At 33.9% G+C, this 19745-nt stretch overlaps 1 protein-coding gene across 3 annotated transcripts in view; it reads right to left on the bottom strand.

Moving 5' to 3' along the window:
- Positions 1 to 18971, bottom strand: part of LOC142336466 (uncharacterized) — an 82248-nt gene extending 63277 nt beyond the window's left edge. For 2 of the 3 annotated variants that reach the window (XM_075385323.1, XM_075385321.1), the window contains exon 1: positions 18905 to 18971. In XM_075385323.1, the coding sequence (XP_075241438.1) occupies positions 18905 to 18955 (51 nt within the window). In that variant the 5' untranslated portion in view covers positions 18956 to 18971. The remainder of the gene's footprint in view (positions 1 to 18904) is intronic. The other variant, XM_075385320.1, reaches the window with a different exon arrangement.
- Between the last annotated feature and the right edge of the window lie 774 nt (positions 18972 to 19745).

The raw sequence follows: 19745 nt of genomic DNA, 5'->3' as shown, positions 1-19745 counted from the left end.
TTATTACTGCAAGTATTTATGCTTCTATCTACACATATAAAGAAATGATGTCATCCTGGAATTCAATAACTTTCAACTCCAATATGAAAGGAGTTCTCAAACACTTTACTAAGTCATTAATAGATAGCAGAGAATCATTTTCAAATATTTCAGGCACGAATTATTATAACTCTAGAACTATTTATCTAGATTCATTCATTTCACCGGACTTCTTTAATAATCAATTTGTTGAAACCTTTGGTAAAATACAATATATAATTGAGCGATGCGGAATATTCTTTGCCGCTTTCTTATTCATTAAGCTACTCATCGACATAGTCTTATGCTTAATTCGAGCAATGCAAATTAACAAAATTACAGATGCATCTATTCACTTTGGTAAGGCACTCTTTGCTGCCACATTTGACTTAATGTCAGTTCCAATTTTGACTTCTATCTATCAAGCAACTAATTCTGATAATAGTTACACTGATGAAAATAGAGAACGGACAATGTAAGTTCCAAAATTTGATAATGCTATTACTAGAGAACGAGTTGTTCAAATTCCACCTTATACAGAGAATACAGGCTTACAAGCTATAAGATTTGAGAATAAAAGTGGTTACCCAAACCTACATGATGAGAATAATAAAGACGAAAATAGAAACGATCACAACGTTCCTACGTCTCCAGTATAGGATTAATTCCTCTATTACTTTAATATCATCAAACTATATGATGATAATACAGACTGACTTCAAAATTACTACCGATTTACTTTGAAAGAGAATACAAAAAAATAAGAAAAAGAGAATACTAGCAAAATAACTTCAAAAAATATACTCCTAGAATAGAATAAGAGTAGAGAATACTTGATATTTCAGGAACTTTCTTCAATCCCTAACGAACTGATACCAGTCTTTCAGAAGGAACCTTCAAGTGGTTGGCCCGAATACAATACACAATCAACCTCTAAACCCCAATCTGGAGTTAAACAACTTGACAGACTAGTACAACCCACAACTCACGTTACCCCATCTACAACTTTTCTCTCAGCTATCAAGATTTCAGCAGTACAAACTCAAGCAACTAGTGCAAATTCATCAACAACAGTTACATCATCATCTACATCATCCAAAAAGAGAACTAAAACTGCAGATACAATTGCAAAGAAACAACCACGTAAACAATTCATTAGAGAGACATTCAGCCCAGCGACACCGCTACAAGTAAATATACCCAAGACAAACAGTACGGTACCCAACGTCTTAGCAAACACTACATCTACTCAATCGTCACGACCAAACTTTCTTAATCTTCATCCTTACACAACTACCCCCCTGCAAGACCGCCTACAAAAACAACATCAAGCTGAGATACAAGCTAAAACCCCCGGTTTTAGTGGACACCCGAACTACGATACGAATTTAATCTACCAGCTGCAACCCAACATCAATAGATTCAATCTCATTGGTTATTTGTCAAACAAAAATTCTTATCTACTAACTAATCACAACCTTCAAGGACAAACCATACAAGTCCCGTTTGATAATATTACAGCAAACCTCAATCCTCAGCTTGATACCTTTACTTATCAGGTACAGCAAAACTTTCTGACAGAAAGACAACGCTCTCAACAGCTCGAACAACGGATTACTGAGCTCCAACTGGAGATCGCAAATCTGAAGCATCAACTCCACATCCTCCGCTCATCACGTTGAGCACTCACGGAATGGAATAGATAAATTTGTGGTTGTTGATGTTCAGTACTTCCTTCATTACTTCTTCTTCTTTCTCCCGCGGTGAGGAAAATTATTCGTTAGTTTAAACGAACGCCTAATTATTAGCCATTTTGATTACCTTACTCTCCTTTATTACATTACTTACATCAAGTAAAATAATCCGCATTTCTTCAATCTTCATTGATTACACTTAGCGCAATTTATGGTGAAAAATGAGTCCATTCTTATCTTTAGATTGCAGATTTGATTTATTCTCGCTTCTCTAATAAAATCTATTCTTTATCTTTACGATTTATCTTGCTTACGACATCATTCGATTGTTATTAGCCATTTTGATTACCTTACTCTCCTTTATTACATTACTTACATCAAGTAAAATAATCCGCATTTCTTCAATCTTCATTGATTACACTTAGCGCAATTTATGGTGAAAAATGAGTCCATTCTTATCTTTAGATTGCAGATTTGATTTATTCTCGCTTCTCTAATAAAATCTATTCTTTATCTTTACGATTTATCTTGCTTACGACATCATTCGATTGTTCCTTTGAATTCCATAATTTAATTAATGTCTTAGAACCTTTCAGTAGACGTTAAATATTTCAAAACATATTGTGATCTCGCTGAATTTATTCAATCGCAAGTTATTAAAACTTCGAAAACATTCTTAGTTGGAAATAAATTCTATACACCATTGTCAGTTCATTGGACATTTGAGTTACAAGAGATTATCTTATTCTAACAAGATAACAATTCTAATGAAATTGTAGTTTATTTTCATCAAGTTCCTGAGTACGAATTATTTGAAATTCTAAAACTTATTCATACAGAAGAAATTCTTAACATCAATAATCTAAACTTTCGACCTCTCACTTATTTCAATTAATATGTTAATCTTCAATACTTTGGTGATCACGGATATAGAAATGTTACAACCTTTCGTTAACAGGTATACATTCATCGCCATCCGCCATTTATAGTCTAAGTACTATTTGGATCTTTCTGTCAATTCCTTTCAAAGATTAAATGGTCTTCCATTCTCCCCATTGACACAAAAATTGAATTACTATATAATTCACAATGAACACATATTTTGTAGGAGGTGTTGATATCGAATGGTTTAAAGATTATTGTCAACTCTCTGATCATGTTGAATCCGCTTGGGTAAACTTTTCTAAACAGATTATTTTTAACGATAAAGTTTTCAGAATCTCCGAATTATATTATTCTGAATTTCAATGCGAAGTCATTTTATTTCTTGAAGACTTTGAACAAAAAGAAATTGTTATTTACTTTGAATCAATGACGAAAAGCAAGAATAATTATTTCATGAAGCTAATTCATAATGATCAACCAAGTCTAAATATTAATTCCTTAAACTATAGCTACAAGGCTTACTTCAATTGATTTATTCTTCAACAATACTCAAATAAAGATGAATTACGAAACGGAATTCTTTATTTGGGGAGTCATTGCGGCAACTCTAGCCTTTATGGTGTTGTGCGCAGTAATTTTAATTTCCCTATTCATTTACCTCGCTTGTCATTATAGACCATTAACTTAACCAGTATATTCTTCAAATTATATTATTCTATTATTCAACGTCAGATGTACTAGCAGCACAATTTTATAGAAAAACTTCAAAAGGTCTATTATAACGACCAGCCAAAAAAATTGGATCTATTATTTTGTACAGCCCTGTATCTTAGGACATCGTCAACCCTTCTTTAAGAGAAAACTCAAAAACAAGAAGCTACGATGAACTTTAGAACTTTAACCAAGTAATCTACCTCACAAACTTTAAATGCTTAATTATTATAAAATTAAGCTAAATAATTTATTCGATTATGTAAAATTTGATGTTTTGATTTAATACCTATGGACCGGGATGGGATGTACTGAAGTGTGCTACACTCAGTAACACTATTTGATAATCTTAGTGCTATTTTGAGAATTTACGTTATAGTGCGTGAAGCATAAACTTGATTTGGACAAAGTCCATTTTGTCGTGTGAACAAATTACTAAGTAGTTTTGAATAAGCTACTATTTTAAGATCACTAACTAAAACTGAGAATACTATGACGTGATATTATCACGCCACACAGATAACACCAAGTTAACCTTGGTAACACTGTGGAAACTCGTTATCTCTATCCAATAGGATACTAGAGAACCACGTCTCCGCAAGTATAAAAGGAGCTTGCACGCTCAACTACCAACACTTTTTGGTCCCTGATAACTTCTGATTTAAAATCATACTCCCGTATTGCTCCCTTGCTCAATCTCAGCTTACTTGAGATATTTTTCTAACTTAGAATATTTTGTGACTTGTTCTTAACTAAGAACTCTCTAATTCATAAAATATTAACTTAGCACAAATTTGGAAATCAGGTAAGTTCAGCTTAACTTCTCTAAGTTATAATTTAACATCTCTCAAACTCTATCTAAGTTACAAGTTAACTTAGAATAGTTCAATCTGTGCTATTTCAATCTTATAACTTTAATTATTCTATCCCTTAATGCTCGGTTCATATTTGATGCTGTTTAACATAACTTATTAATTCAAATTTGCATTTAACTTTATTTAATACTTAACTATATACCAAGAGTAGAACTAGGGGTTGAACTCTCAAGTTATACATGTGGTCCCGCGATTAACCCCGTCGTTTAAGTATCTAATGTACGGACCAGCAGTATAACTAGTAGTTGTTTTTTAAGAAGATTTTTTCACGATGAAAGATTGAAACTTGTTTCTCTAATTGACCGAATGCGCGTTTTACCCGAAGTTATTGGGGTTAGCCGGATCGGTTATCTGTCGTATAAATTTTTCAATAAATGCCGTAAGAAAGTGATGCATGGGCAAGTCTCAATCACACTTGTGGCTGGGTTATGGATGTTTTCAGTTTAACTGGAGGAAAACGCCTCCTACAATAATTTCAAAAAATTGTAGCAAGCTTCTACCTTTATATACAACATTTGTCCGAGCAAGTCGCAAATGTTGCTTAGTAATGTCGATACCTTAAAATACTATCAAAATTTTATGACAGGGTTAACTTTTGTCAATGTGATTCAACATGCGTGTCCTAATGCTGCGATTAAAATTATTGGTTACCAAACACTCGCAAGGTTTCCACACAAATAACACTGCAGTTTGTGTAACCTTCGACAACGTGGAGACCTAGAAAAATACAATTATATGTCAACGGCACGAAAAGATTCGTAAACCAAACCAAATTGTTCTCATAGAAAGTCACGAAAGTGTGGGCTGCTGCTTTTAACGATTGCTGCATTTAACGTTTTTGCACGAAAACTTTCACAAAATATTATTATTGCGTGTTTCCGTTGGCATCTAGGACTGTGTGAAGGAGGTTGTTGACAGTAGAATTGAGAACTGGCAAACTAAATCTAATTCCAGCAACCCATTAGAATTTTGTTCTCAACAACTATTTTTGGACTTCAATCCAAGTAGGGTTGCGTAATGAGATTCATTCCTGGTTACCAACAAGATTAGAATATTTTCCGTAAAAAATTTTCCAGGAATGTAGACCTCTAGCAGCAAACAACGCGCTTGAGATACCTTATCATTGTAATTATGCGGTCTGGCATCCAAGAGTCAACTTAAAAATCAAAATAAAAGTTTGAAATGTCAAACCGGTTGCGGAAAAAAACCCACGAAAAAAATCTCACTTCATTTTAGATAGGAAATAAACCCCCACGGAAATAAACCCCCACGGAAATAAACCCCCACGGAAATAAACCCCCACGGAAATAAACCCCCACGGAAATAAACCCCCACGGAAATAAACCCCCACGGAAATAAACCCCCACGGAAATAAACCGTGGGGTTTTATTTCCTATCTAAAGTGGGGGTTTATTTCCGTGGGGATTTTTTTTCCCGGGGGGGGGGGGGGGTTATTTCCTGGACCCATGTCAAACACAACGATGACACTCACTTATTAAACATGAAATAACTCTGTCACCAAGACAGGCATTTCATAGTCAGCCATAGAGCTTACTAATAAAACAACTCAACAAAAGTGAACAAAAAATGGTCAAAACATCGCTAATTCCTGTTGACATACTACCATGGTAGCCGATAAAAAAACAAAGACAAAGCTTTTTTTTGCTTGTTTGATAAGGAATTTGATGTCGCGATGGCTTTATGCTATTGTCGTGTAATGAAAAACCTCCCTTCAGAGTAAGATGGATGTTCTGGAGTATACAGCATCTTGTGTGCTCTCATTTGTAATACAGGTGGCATAGTTGTTCAAATGTTTATGGAGGCTAAAATAAAATTGCGAGATCTTACACTCAAGAAAAGAATTTGGAGATGCTCCGAAAGATAGCCATCGGTTAGAGCCAATAGATTATCTTTGATAGGCGAAGCATGATGTTCGATAGTGATGCTTTTGAGTTTTATTTGCAACAGAAACATAGATAGATAACTTAAAGAGCGGTGCTGACAAAAACGCAGAAAAAAAGATAATTTGTGGAGAAACAAGTCACACGGTTAGTTTTGCTTGTAAATTAATCGGGAGAGGATGAATTTCAGATGACCAGCTTTGAAAAGTTCGTCATGATAGGAGATAGCACACGCTACAATATCGATTTCGATGTAAACGATATTGCTTTTTTTTTCAAAAAAAAACCTTGAGCAACCAACCTTTGATTTGTGGGATCTACATGCAATTGAGGTTCGTTTCAGTTTGCAGACGACAGTTTTGTTACCGAAAGATCAAAGAGTTTCTTCATTGGAATTGCTAAACGGAGGTATTTCCGTGATTTTTGTCTTAGCGAAACGGGGCTAGTTAATAAAAAACGAGATTTAGAGAGTTCAAAATTAGTTGCAATTTTTCAAAAACTTGAGCGAATCCCCTTACCAACAAAATCAATCTAGCTGCGCCCGTTTATGTCGTCTTCATGTTTGACAACAAGAACTGCTGATTGTACTTTAAATAACAGAACTAGCATTCAGTTGGCGCTCAATTTTACTTTCATTTAGTCCTTTTTATCTAACAGAGAAGTCTTAAATTTCTACAACATTGTCTTAAATTTAAAAATGTCGCCCTACTCATCACGTGCACGCAGCAATTAGTGACTTGTTCATTATCCGCACACGTAGCATTAATGCATTTCACTAACCCAGAGAGATTCCGTGCGATTTGATTTTGTTGCTGAGAAATGTTTACAAGAATCTTCATATAGATATTTGTCTATTCAAATCAGAAAAATTTCAACTTTTAATTTTAACCCAATTTATTTCGATTTAAATGCGCCCAACTATTTAGCTAAACAAGAATATAGGAGCAAATCTTTGACATACTGTTAATTAGTGCCAACAAAAAATACACAGGTGCCGTATTATTCCCAACCCAAAGTTTCAAAATTAAATTTCTGGGTGGGCAGATTTTTAAAAAAACGGGCGAGTTCTACCTATTCAGTTATTTGAGGTTATTGAGGTTTTTCCGACAGTTCTGTGAATTCTCAAAACGAATAACTAAACTAGTTTACTAACTCAGGGATTGCAAATTTCTCATGTACCTCCTTTGGAAAAACAAAGCATGTAACAAATTGGAGAGGTTCTTGATTATATTTCTTCCAGTGAATTCAAAGGTTTTATGGAAAAAGTTCAGATCTAGGATAAAAATTATAATTCAAACGACAGAATTGATGGCAATCTTTTGCGTCTGAGTGAATCGAATATCGAGAATCAAGAAAAAAACTGGAGGGGAAATAGAACTATAGCTTAGAAAAGAAGTTTATCTTTTCAAAGAAATATAAGTGGAAAATTGAGGAAGTGTTCCGAGGAGGATAAATACAGCTATGAAACATCGAGTTCAAAAAAAATCAGCGGAGTTTCTAACAACAACTAATAATAGCAATTGATAGACAGTAGAGAAAATTTTGTTTGGGATTCACAGAAAAACAATCAGTTTAAAAAGAAAATGGAAAAGGGTTTATCAAGAGAACAAATCATGAAAAACAGTTGAACGGCTAGTGATGAAATTAGGATTGATGTATCCTAACATTAATCTGCTCATAATCTGCCTACTCATTATTCCCAAACAGAATATGTTGTATAGGTTGTCGCAGAACTTTAAGTGCATGGAATTATAGCATATTGCAAATGAGCAACCTGAATACCCGGGTCGAGGTTTTGTCAACAAAAAATGCAAGATAAGCGGTGAATAGCAGTGAAAAAAACTCTTTTTTTTCACCGCAAAAGGCCCGCATCTTTAGCGTTGAATACGGTGAAAGCGGTGAATGTTTGTAATACTTGCGGTTTTTAGCGGCAAAATTTTTTTTTTACCGCATTCACCGGATTTCTTACAAAAAACAAACTGCCGTACGCGGGTTTGAACCACTCACCTCCTATATGTCGCCAACTTCTTATTCCACAGCGCCATTTGTCACTTATTTCAATGATATTTCCCGTGAATTTAAGAGAAGCGTTGAAATTAGCGGTAAATATTTTGCACTTCTAGCGGTGAAAAATTTTTTTCGCCGCATTCTGCTGGAACTGGTCAAAATTTTTTTGACCGTATTTTGCTGATAGCACTGAAAATTTTTTTTCACCGCATTCCGCTGGTAGCTGTGAAAAATTTTCTTTGACCGCTTAAACGGTGAAAACAAAATTTCAGCGCTTAAATTTTTTTTCGCTACATTCATCGCATTGAGCTGAAATCTTATATTTTTACCCAAATTCACCGCAAATCTTACATTTATTAAGCTACTTTTAGCGGTGACACCTTGACCCGGGTATGAACAGTGTTCACAAAGCAATAGCTAAAAATTGATCGCCAAGACAAACAATTGTTGTTACCATTTCAAGATGGCACAAGTTCTTATATTAATTTACTTTGATATCGAAATAAGGCATTCGACAATCAGAAAAAGATCGATAACTTTTCGATGAGAAGTTTTTACAGGTGATGTCAAATATTCAACGTCACTTAATATTGATAAAATGAAAAATTGATTATAACGTTTAAAGTTAATGACTCAAATGTTTGCCTCACTGAAGTCATTGCTGGTGAAAAAAGAAGTCTTTCTATGTTACAGATAACAGATTTAAGCAAGGTTTGATAAAAAAACAACTCCTATTTTGCTTCATGGGTCAAATATGTAGTCTCCGGGCGGTGAAATGGAATTGTACTAGGAATCAGCTTGCTAAAACCGATTATGTGGATTGTGTTAAATTTTGTTTGTTTGTAGAAACGAAATCTGCTACGAATTTTCGACAAAAATTTTTTATGCGATCATTTCTCTCAACAAAAATTGCACTCGTAATATACCAATTCCAGCAAAGTAAGTTCGGGAATAAGGAGAGGAGATCAAAAAGGGACAACGGGCTAGAAAATTTCGTCGATTGACAAAATTTAGTGAGATGAAAAGCATCGAAAGGAAAAATTTTATTCGGGTAGTCAGTTAAAATTTGTTTTCAGGGAGGCGAATCATTTTCAAATTACGACCGTATAACAAATGCGGTGAAAATCAGAAATGAATTAACGAAGCTTCTTTGGATAAAAAGCGTAATATATTTCAGATATAATTTTCAACCCACTGGGCGGACATTCTTTGAGACGGTATTACTACAATTGACGGTAACTATTTTCTCCTAAAAAGTTGAGAAGCAGTGGAGACCAGACGTCATCTGCAAAACATCACGAAAGCTTTTTCCTAGTAAACTGAAACAGTTATTTTAAGACATTAAGTTTCAAGCAACAACTACTGTTGACATTGCAGTGTCACTGTGAATGATAACGAAAGTTTACTTGATCAGATGCTTCCCAACTTTGTTCGAGATCATAACTCACTTTAAAACATATTGTAGATATAGGTTACAAAAATTTTAATTATTTTCAAAACAAACACAAAAATGCTGTTTTTCAAAACGACAATTGCAAGTTTATTAAAGCTTATTAATTTTTTTCAATAAAAGAGAAAAAAGTAATATGGGCTAAAGTATTTAAAAGATCACCTAGATCGTTTTTTTTCGAAAAAAATTGTTCAAGGATGGCAACATAATGTCTCCTTTTTGTACAAAAATTAAATTCCAATATATTTATTTTTTTATGTAAAAAAATTGGTGTATAGAAAACAAGTATTCATAAAATTGAGTTTACGCTGAAGACGGTTAACTACTGATTTCAAAAAATCTGCGTGCACACCTATCCTCTAAAGAGTTCTCAATAGTTTTCAAACCTATTTTGAGGTTAAAATTTTTCAAGTCTAATCGGCATTGCAACACTCACTGCGTACATTTTTTTGGTGGACAAGGACATTATTCTTTTTTTTTGTTATTCCGAAATACAAAATTGATATTGTAAAAAATATTCTGACACATTTTCTGATGACAAATGATATTAAATGCCACAAACAGAACAATAAAAAACTCAAATTAACCAGAAAATTTCTAAAATAAAAAGTTTTTCGCATTGACCAATGAACATGCTTACATATTTTTGTGCCGTGAAAGTAAAAAAATGACTGCTTTTCTTACATTATGTTTTGTTTCTTTAAAACCTCGACGCGTATGACCCTGTACTGTTAACCGCTGACATCTTTATAACATTTTTACAGTGATGGAACTTTTGAACACCCGGGCACGGAGTTGTCAAAAAGCTGAAGATGAAAAGTTTCAGAGCCGACTTTGAGTTTCCGATCAACTACCCTAAAACTTGAGCACAATAGAATATCTGACATTATAGCTTGCTAGTACAAGGTCTTAGCTCAAGTTAAATTAACGGCAACGGAAAACGAAGTTGAGATTTATGCCGGATTCAGTAGGAATGCATTTATTTCAATTATAACTGATCATAACTTTTCCTTGTAGAAAAGTCAAGGTCAGACATAAGAGAAAGTCAACACAAAAGACAAACATTTGAAAAATTTCGCGGCTTCAACTAGACCATAGCAAAACTGTGAAACTCAAGTTCTTTTAGATCGATTTAAGTCAGCAAATATTTGTTGAAAAGAGTAACCTTAAATCTACTTAAACAGTAAGAAGAACTTTTTAGCGCAGCAAAAATTTTCAACCTTGAAATATCAATTGTTTGTAAAGTTTTCAGAAATTTTAGCTAGAAATAAAATTTTCTTACCTGAAATACCGCTGATAACTCGAGTTAATTAACAAGACAAAATGATTTCCGTTTGCGGTGTTAATGAACACTGGTTAAAACGCAGATGGTTAATTCAATTTTCCCTTTGAGCAATTTAGGTAATTATTATCAAGTCCAAGGGCCAAAGTGTGATAAACATCCGCAGTTCTAGATCTCATCTTGCGTTTCTTTAGTCTCTTTCCGTTCTATTTTAGGGGGAAAACAGGAATTGTGACTCAAGCAAAATTCAACAAATTCGGTATTTAGGGCAAACAATAATTGGTACTAGTAATTGCTAAATATTATGACTAAATGGGAACGGGAGCTGGATCATTTTTTTTCACTTCCGAGAGTGGCAATGAATCATTGTTTAATCATATCCATTATATAGAACATTATTAGATAATATATAACAAATTTAAAGATATATATATATATATATATATATATATATATATATATATATATATTTATTTGTATAATATATGTTTATATATATATATATATATATATATAAACACCAATTAATTTTTTTCTGACATTTTGATATTACAAGTTGCATATCCCAGGTAGAGGTCTAGACAGAAATTACTTCTGATCAGACCGTCCCAGACAAAAGCCACCTTTGATCATACCGACCCAGACTGAATTTTCCGCTGATTAGGCTCTCGTGTCGTGCACTCGATGTCGATGCTCAGTGTGCGCTTTAAGTGCGCCCGAACACGCCTCTTATCAGACTAAAGTGCTATCAAAGTTGCCTTTTTTTCTTTTTTTTTTAGACTAAAGTGCAGTCAAAAACTTGATTAAAGAACAATTTTGAAAAATCTCTCAATACCTTTGTAATATATTCATATCATGAAAATTGACGTTTTCAATCATATATTCAACACGTCTTGATCTACACTGTTTCCAAAGTTTTGCATGAGCTGGAACCCTTGTTTCTGATCAACCCCATTAGACTTTCAATGAGGTTCTGATCAAAATGGTGCTGTATTGCTGACTCTTAGCAGAGACAACATCATCTGCAAGTAAAAAAAAAACAAAAAATCTTCAAAAAAAAATTTGCTCCACTTGGCCTCTGAGCAGACTAAAGTGCTCTCGAATTGGTCTCTGATCAGACTAGTGTGCTTTTGAAACCACCTCTGATCACACCGTCCCAGACCGAAGTGACCTCTGATCAGACAAGTTCCAGACCCTTTTCCAAACAAAAGTGCGCTTGAAGCCTTTTCCAGACAACGTAATTCGAGCGCACCGAGAAAATGTGTGAGCTCGAAAAAAGTCTGATCAGAGCTCAATTCGGTCTGGCCAACTCGACTTGGGATAATTCGATTAAAGCATGGTACGTTTAAGTGTCATCGTTGAATTTTAAAGAGAAAAGCACTAACCTAAAACCAATTTCCTTCCTTAAATCATTTCTGAGATATAAAGAATTTAAATAAAGATTAAGTGGATACCCTAGTTTTCGGAACATAGACTTTCAATAAACCAACTTTTGGATACTTAATGAAAAAAATTTTTGCTTCCCAATTGATTGAGCTTTCTAAGAACAAAACAAGCAGACAGTTAGTTCGAAATTTTGGATGAGGGCTATACAATCGACAAAAACTATATATAATGTCACTCAGAAAAACATTGAAAATGTATTGATGATAACCCCCTTAATTTTCTAACCATCAATTTTCTTGCGGGTCAAAAAGGTTATGGCATGTTGATTCTTTTTCGTGAACTATTTTTTTCCGATCACTCTCTTTTTCCGGGGGATACAAAAACTGCACCTTTTAAAAGTTCTTGAAAAATGTTTTTCATCCATCAAAAATATTCATACTCTGCTTTTTCTCGAAGAATAAATGAGGTTTCAAATGTTAACCATTTCAAAAATTGCTTGTCTCTTTTCTCGCCACAACATTGCCTAAAAAGCACGCAAATTTTTGTAGACAAGTACTGTTTGGATATATTGCTTGGTGCTGAAGAAAAGAGTTAAAAATTTCAGTTGAGACAATCTATCCTATAAAAACTTTCCAAAAAACCTCCTAAGTGCAAATTTGTTTTGAAAAAAAAAGTTTTCTACTGTTGTTGCTAATTTTTTCTCCTATGGTTTGAACATATTAGAAATTGACAAAAAAATTGAAAAGCTTTCCAAGCAATAGCAGCAATTAAAAGTATAATTTAAATATAATTTCAAAACAAATTTTGTCAACTGGTATAGTTAGTTACATTTTCTGTAAGTCGAACTCAAAAAGTCTCAGCCTATTTTCCGTTGTTTAACATTGATAATGTTGTTTGCCTCATTTGCAAGCTTTTTTACATTAAGTACCAACAATCTTAAAACGAAATAGATACAACTGATATTCTGAATTTATTCACCTATATTTAATTTTTGTATTATCAATAAACTTTTGTATGTCAATCAGTAATATTGAATTGGAAATATTTGAAGCATACCTTTGTTTTTTCACAATATTATATTGTTAACCGTTTCAGGTACTCCTTTTACGCTTGCTTATTAAATTCTACATAAATCGAATTTCATATTTGTGCCAGACAGCTCATTACCCTTTCGTGTTCTTCATGTTTTTGGTCAAACAGGTTTTGCGTTTCTAAGTTTTTAAAAAAACACAATCAAAGAGCACTTTCAAGTCAATGAGCAATTTGAGTAGACTTGTGTTTCTGTTGACAAAAACCTTCTAAATGACATGCAAAACAAACTTAGGGTTTAATTTTAAAACAGAGTGCGGGAAAACATAATTATTGACTTAACGATCAGCTGCGACTGTTTTTCAATTAAGAAGATAAGGTAGCATATCATAAGATAATTGCCAATCTATAACAAGGAGTTACGATTTTTTGAAACTTAAAATAGGAGAGATTTCATTAGCACAAAATAAAATAAAAGTTACATTTTCCGCAAGCCGCATATTTCTACATGCCATTTTAGGACATGATTACCTATTGTTAAATAATGTTAATATTAATCCATAACGCGTCGAAGCAGTATTTTTTGTACTTCATTTGATAAAATTTCTTGACTTTCTCAAATTGGTTTTAAAAAACTAAAATCAGTTTCGCAAATTCAAGAAAAGGAAATCAGCTTTGCAAAATTAAAGTACTATTGTTGAATTTTAAGTTTTTGTTTTAAACTTAAAAAAATCAATCGGTGTCAGCTATTCTATTTCTCTCCATTTTGATTTAATCGCACGTAGTCGCGTGATACATTTTTGAGAACAATAATTTATTCAATTTTTTTTCTATTTTTTTTAATTTTTCATTAATTTTGTTTTTAGTTTTTATAATAATAATTAATAATAATTAATTAATTTTGGTTCCTGCGTAATCGCAGTGGAACAGCATTAGGCATACAGTAGCCTGTTCTCAGCTGCCCTTTTTCGTATTATTCCCCATATTTCAGACTGTTCATTTTATGAGCAGCATTGCTCTTTTTTTGGTGACTTTGGCCACTTTTTTTGCGTCTGAAACTTTCACGTGGTACCATCATTGCAGCCAACATTGGTCAGTCTATGGTCAACCTGAGGCTATGGTTAAGTAAGATCTCATCCTTACACAGACAGTTTCACGGAGGCAGGGGATTGAACTCTCAATCATTGGCGAGTGTACGTAAAGAACTTAGTCTGAGCTTACCATTGAGCAGCTACAAATTGACCAATCAAGCTTGGATCGCAAACATAGGTCAAAGTCATCTGACAAATTTGGTTTCCTTTCTCTTGTGCTAGGTTTTGAATCACATAGGAAGAGAAAAATATATAAAAAACTGCATTCAAATTATCCATGGATATTCGTGCTATTTTGGTCCTAATACCTGCGGTTTCAACAAAGCACTCATTAGCACTTTTGTGATTTATATTTTTCTTTTTGCTTGTTTACATTTTTACGTGTACATTTTTAATTTTACCATATACTCTTGTCTACCAACTATACGTTTTTTCTAACTGAACCAAATACGAAACAGCTTAAAAAAATTTCTGACCGTGCAAAAAGTTCTACAGCCTAGCGAAATGTTCGTTTTTAAGAGGTCAAGATTGCTGAGCAATTTGCAGTGAAAATATACAGATATAAAAGATGATCTGAATGTTTAGAATGTTTCGTAACTCAACCGGAAATTGAACGAAGCCCAATTAACATGCTTTAGTGTGACAAGCAACTGCAGTCCTGGATTTTTGGATAGTTTCTGGGACTATATGCGATCGCATCCCAATTTAAGTGTGAGTAATAATACGTGAATACACCAATGAGAAGTTGTATATAGGTAGTTGGGGAAAGGGTCTAGACACGTGCAAAGCTGATTTCAGATTTTTAAAATCTCTTCCATATGATTTAACAGTTCTCAAATTAAAGCTATCGGTGGTGTTTATTTCCCGTTGTTTTGCGTGATTATTGAATTGAAAAATAATACCGTTAATGGAATGTACTATAATTGGTCATATTTTAAATTTATTAATGCATGGAGAACTTATCATTAGGAAAATTAAATTATTAAAGTTTCTTGATACAAAAGAGACAGTTTTGCAAGGACATTTGCAAGAATATTTTAGGAAAAATTTTTAGTTAACCAGAAATGTTGTAATTCTACTAGCACTATAAATATTGTTGCACTATGATTATTGTTAGGTTCCATTAAATCATTTAAAAGTTGAGTCCCATTTTGTCTTGAAAGTGATGAAAAAAATGTTATGCGAATAGTTTGCGTAAGCAAATTCTTAGTGTCAAAAAGAGGCAAAGTTTTCAAAAAAGAATGAAAAGTCTTGAAAGTGAGAACTTTTAGTTGCTTTGTTTCTTAATTAATTTTTGCTGTGGGGAGAAATTCCAATGGAGTCAAGATAACATTGTTGCTTTAAAACTTTTTGCGCCGCCAAAGCAAAAATGTCTTTAAAATATCATTAGCGAGCAAGGACTTAAAAAATGAAACGACAAGTTCTTTTTAGAAGTATCTCAAACCTAAATAATTTTGCCTTTATATTTTACTCGGGAAAAATCTCAGCATTTTCTCCCAAGTGAATTCAAAATTCTTGCAATATTTGTTTTTAATTGTTACTAGGGGAGCCAAACTACGAATGAAAACATTTTTTTCGAAAAATAGGAATCCTCCAGAGAAAATCCTATACCCTATTGTCGCTTTAATAGCTTGAAATTGTTTCTGATACTCAAACTTTTCTTAGCAAATGCCTAGTCATCGTCATTTGCTTTTTTAAATCAATTTATTTTGTACTAGTGAAGCTATTTTACGAAAGAGAACATTTTTTTCGTAAAGTAATACTCCAGGAACATCTAATTGTTGCGCTAAATGCTCGAAATCGTTTCTGATATTCACATTTTCCTTAGAATATGCCAAGTCATCATCAGATAATCGTGTTTCAACTCTTAATTGAATTTAATTGTTACTAGGGGAGCTATTATTTCTTTTTGAGAAATTAGAGTACTCAAGAGAAACATGAGTGTGAGCTGTAGCAGTGCTACATACAATACAAAACTCAATCATTTTTAGTGCTCTCTGAAGCAATCCTACTGTGCTATTGCTGTAGTCTATGTCGACATAATGAATCAACCAATCACACTATGCCAGCTGGCAAAAAGTATAAACCACCACTATAAAAAGCAGTGAATTTGTAGTAGAAGCACTTTTTCCAACTCTGCGAGGATTCAATCCACTGGCTGGCGATTCACGCCCAGTAGCAGAATAATAGCCGCAAACAAAAACAAGCTCAGCTGAGCGCGGCGGCTAAATACTTAGAGATATAGCTCTAGCAGTAAGAGCTAATGATTAGCTTATTTCCTCACATTAGTAGTACATACAATTTTGCGCTATAATAGATAGTGATGACTGTAACTAAGTACGTATTTCCAATTCAACATCTCATTATTCACACATATTTCTTACTCTAAAATCTGGTGCGCCGAGCAGCAAAAAATTCACACCTTAAGAATGTGATACTTTCTTCCTTTCGTTAACTGTTACAACTATTTTCTTTTTCTTTTTGTCCCCGGAGGGATGGATTTCTTGCATTGTTTATGTTGCTATCAAATGTTATTATTCTGATTTCGGACTGCGATGTTCAATTTATTTGTCAGTTACACTCGTTTATTATTGAAAACGCCAAAAAGAGCGTTGCTTTTATTTGTTTGCCTAAATTGGCTTTTTGGTGAGGCAGATTTTGCCCACACATTGGTACCTGAAGATTATTGAATCATTGCCGTAGCAGATGTGTCAACAAAACACAATAATTGGATGCAACGAAGCAATACAAGAAGAGAGATTCGGATCAACCAGAGAAGAAGTCACATTCACAAACTGAAAAAACTTTTCAATTTTCTTAAAACTGGGGTGAGATGTAGCAGTGCTACATACAATACAAAACTCAATCATTTTTAGTGCTATCTGATGCAATCTTACTGTGCTATTGCTGTAGTCTATGTCGACATACTGAATCAACCAATCAGACTATGGCAGCTGGCAAAAAGTATAAACCACCACTATAAAAAGCAGTGAATTTGTAGTAGAAGCACTTTTTCCAACTATGCGAGGATTCAATCCACTGGCTGGCGATTCAAGCCCAGCAGCAGAGGAATAGCCGCAAACAACAACAAGCTCAGCTGAGCGCGGCGGCTAAATGCTTAAAGATATAGCTCGAGCAGTAAGAGCTAATGCTTAGCTTTTTTCCTCACATTAGTAGTACATAAAATTATGCGCTATAATAGATAGTGATGAATGTAACTAAGTACGTATTTCCAATTCAACATCTCATTATTCACACATATTTCTTACTTTAAAAGAGCCAAGGCTTATTATCACCAAAAACCTGGCACAAAAAATACATAAATATGAGCTATAAAGCTCAAATCATTTATGTTCCACGAAGACTTTATGTTCAAACAAATTTAACCAAAATTTGTAAATTGTAGAGTACTGCAAGTTTTCAGCAACACTTTTTATTTCAACAATGTGTGTTTTAATCAACCAAAAGATGTGCGGAATCTTTTATAGCGGAAACTTTTTTCCCAATTTTTTAAGTGTACCAGGTTGCAAAATAATCTAATTGAATGTGCTACTTTATTTGGTGCATATTTGTGCTAATTTGGTACAATTTCACTTAAAATAACAGAAATATGTGTGAAAACCTTCTTCACTCCTCTCTATTTTCTCAAACCTTACTTATATATAATCCATAACATAAATAGAAATTGTTAATGTACAGTTTTCACCGCTGTTCCCAATTATTGCAAAAGCTGTCCGAGAACATCACAGCCAAAATTGACCCAATAAAATAGATAAATTGGGTCGCTATTGCAGACAAGCAGGCGCCATCAAGTTAAGCTTCTGTGTATTGATGTCAACCTGATCTTACTACTAATTTATTGTGATGCAACATGACAATGTGCGGCGTTAGTCGAATTGGCCGACGGGGGGGGGTTAACCGACGACCCGTAAAATCAGTATTTAAACTTGAGTATATTCAACGTAAGATTATTTGCGATAAAATCTGAATATGAAAACATAAATAATAAAACCGGACTGATTCATCAAAAAAGAAATGGTTAACTATACTAAAAAAATTCTATTACAATAGGTTAAAGGTAACATACAAATCGCTTTTATTTCTTTCGATTATTTAAGAATTCAAACACAAGAAATTAATTAATTTATTTTTAATTAATTTATTTAAGAAATTAAACTTAATCAAATTGAAAGCATTTTCCCTAAAAATCGAAATAGCAAGTTATCCTGAAGAGGAGATCGCCGAATTGACCGACAGGAGGTCTAACTGACAGCCCTCAATAGTCAGAATTTGGATCGTTTCTGTTTTTGCCCCCCCCCCCCCCAGTCCTATATAACCAGTCTGTTTGCACGCCAACAACCGCCAACAGTCAGAACCTAAACCGACAACCCGACCGCACACCAATTGTTGTTTCGAAGAACTAGTGATATTTTGACCAATAATGTTTGTCGACCAATCAGATTTAAGCTGTCGTCTAAATTTCTCAATTTTTGCTAGTCGGTTAAACGCACAGTCGGTCAATATCCCAGCACACAGTTGTATGTTGTCTAATTTAATAATTTAATGTAAACTCACCTTGGGTTCTGATTGACGGGTTCTGGTTTTGAGTAGCTGTTGCTTGTACATCACACAATAAAACTTAATCGCGTGAAATCACATGAAAAAACGCGGGAAAAAGTGTCGGGTCTTTTCTTTCTACCCCCTCCTCGTTGCTTAGTGGTCATATAACGTATAGCCCCCCCCCCCCCCCCCCCCACCCCACCTCTTAGTGGACATATAAGTATAGCCCCACCTCCCCCCAACCCACCTCTTAGTGGACATATAACGTATAGCCCCCCCCCCCCCAAGTTACCCTAAAAATATACCATGATGGTGGTATAATGGGAAATACCCATAGTGTTTCCGACACGAAAAACTTCTATATCACGTCATTTTTCTTGTTATTTAACTGGATAAAAATCGCGTAATTGAGCATCACACGAAAATGTTTCTCATGTTAAAACGCAAACGCTTTTCTATTTTTCTCACGAAAGCTTTCGTGAGAAATCAAAATCATGTGAAAACATACGAGAAAATTTTATAAAAAAATACGAGTAGAGTTTAAGTAAAAACAATGAAGTTATCAATGAGATAGAATTGATGGCTTGGTCGACGTTTTAGTTTCGGAAATCGGCCAGTGAGACTACTTAAGCGCCGGCAGTTTTTCTAGTTGTTCTACAATTTGTTCAGTTTTGATTTCTTTTGAGTTTAACACGAAAAGAACAGATGACATTCCTGGTTTCAGCTTACAGTGTTTGTGATGTTTTGAAGTTGTAACGGTCACTTTTCAGGATGCTATTTGAGTGAGAAAGTAAACCAAGCGGCTTACAGAGAACATAGTATGAAGAATATAGAGAACATTGAGTTGAACGATTTA

Source organism: Convolutriloba macropyga, chromosome 3 (genome assembly GCF_964194025.1).
Source record: "Convolutriloba macropyga chromosome 3, txConMacr16.3, whole genome shotgun sequence".
Taxonomy (NCBI): domain Eukaryota; kingdom Metazoa; phylum Xenacoelomorpha; order Acoela; family Convolutidae; genus Convolutriloba; species Convolutriloba macropyga.
The sequence above is the reverse complement of the archived record's forward strand: the minus strand, read 5'-3'. Positions and strand labels throughout refer to the sequence as shown.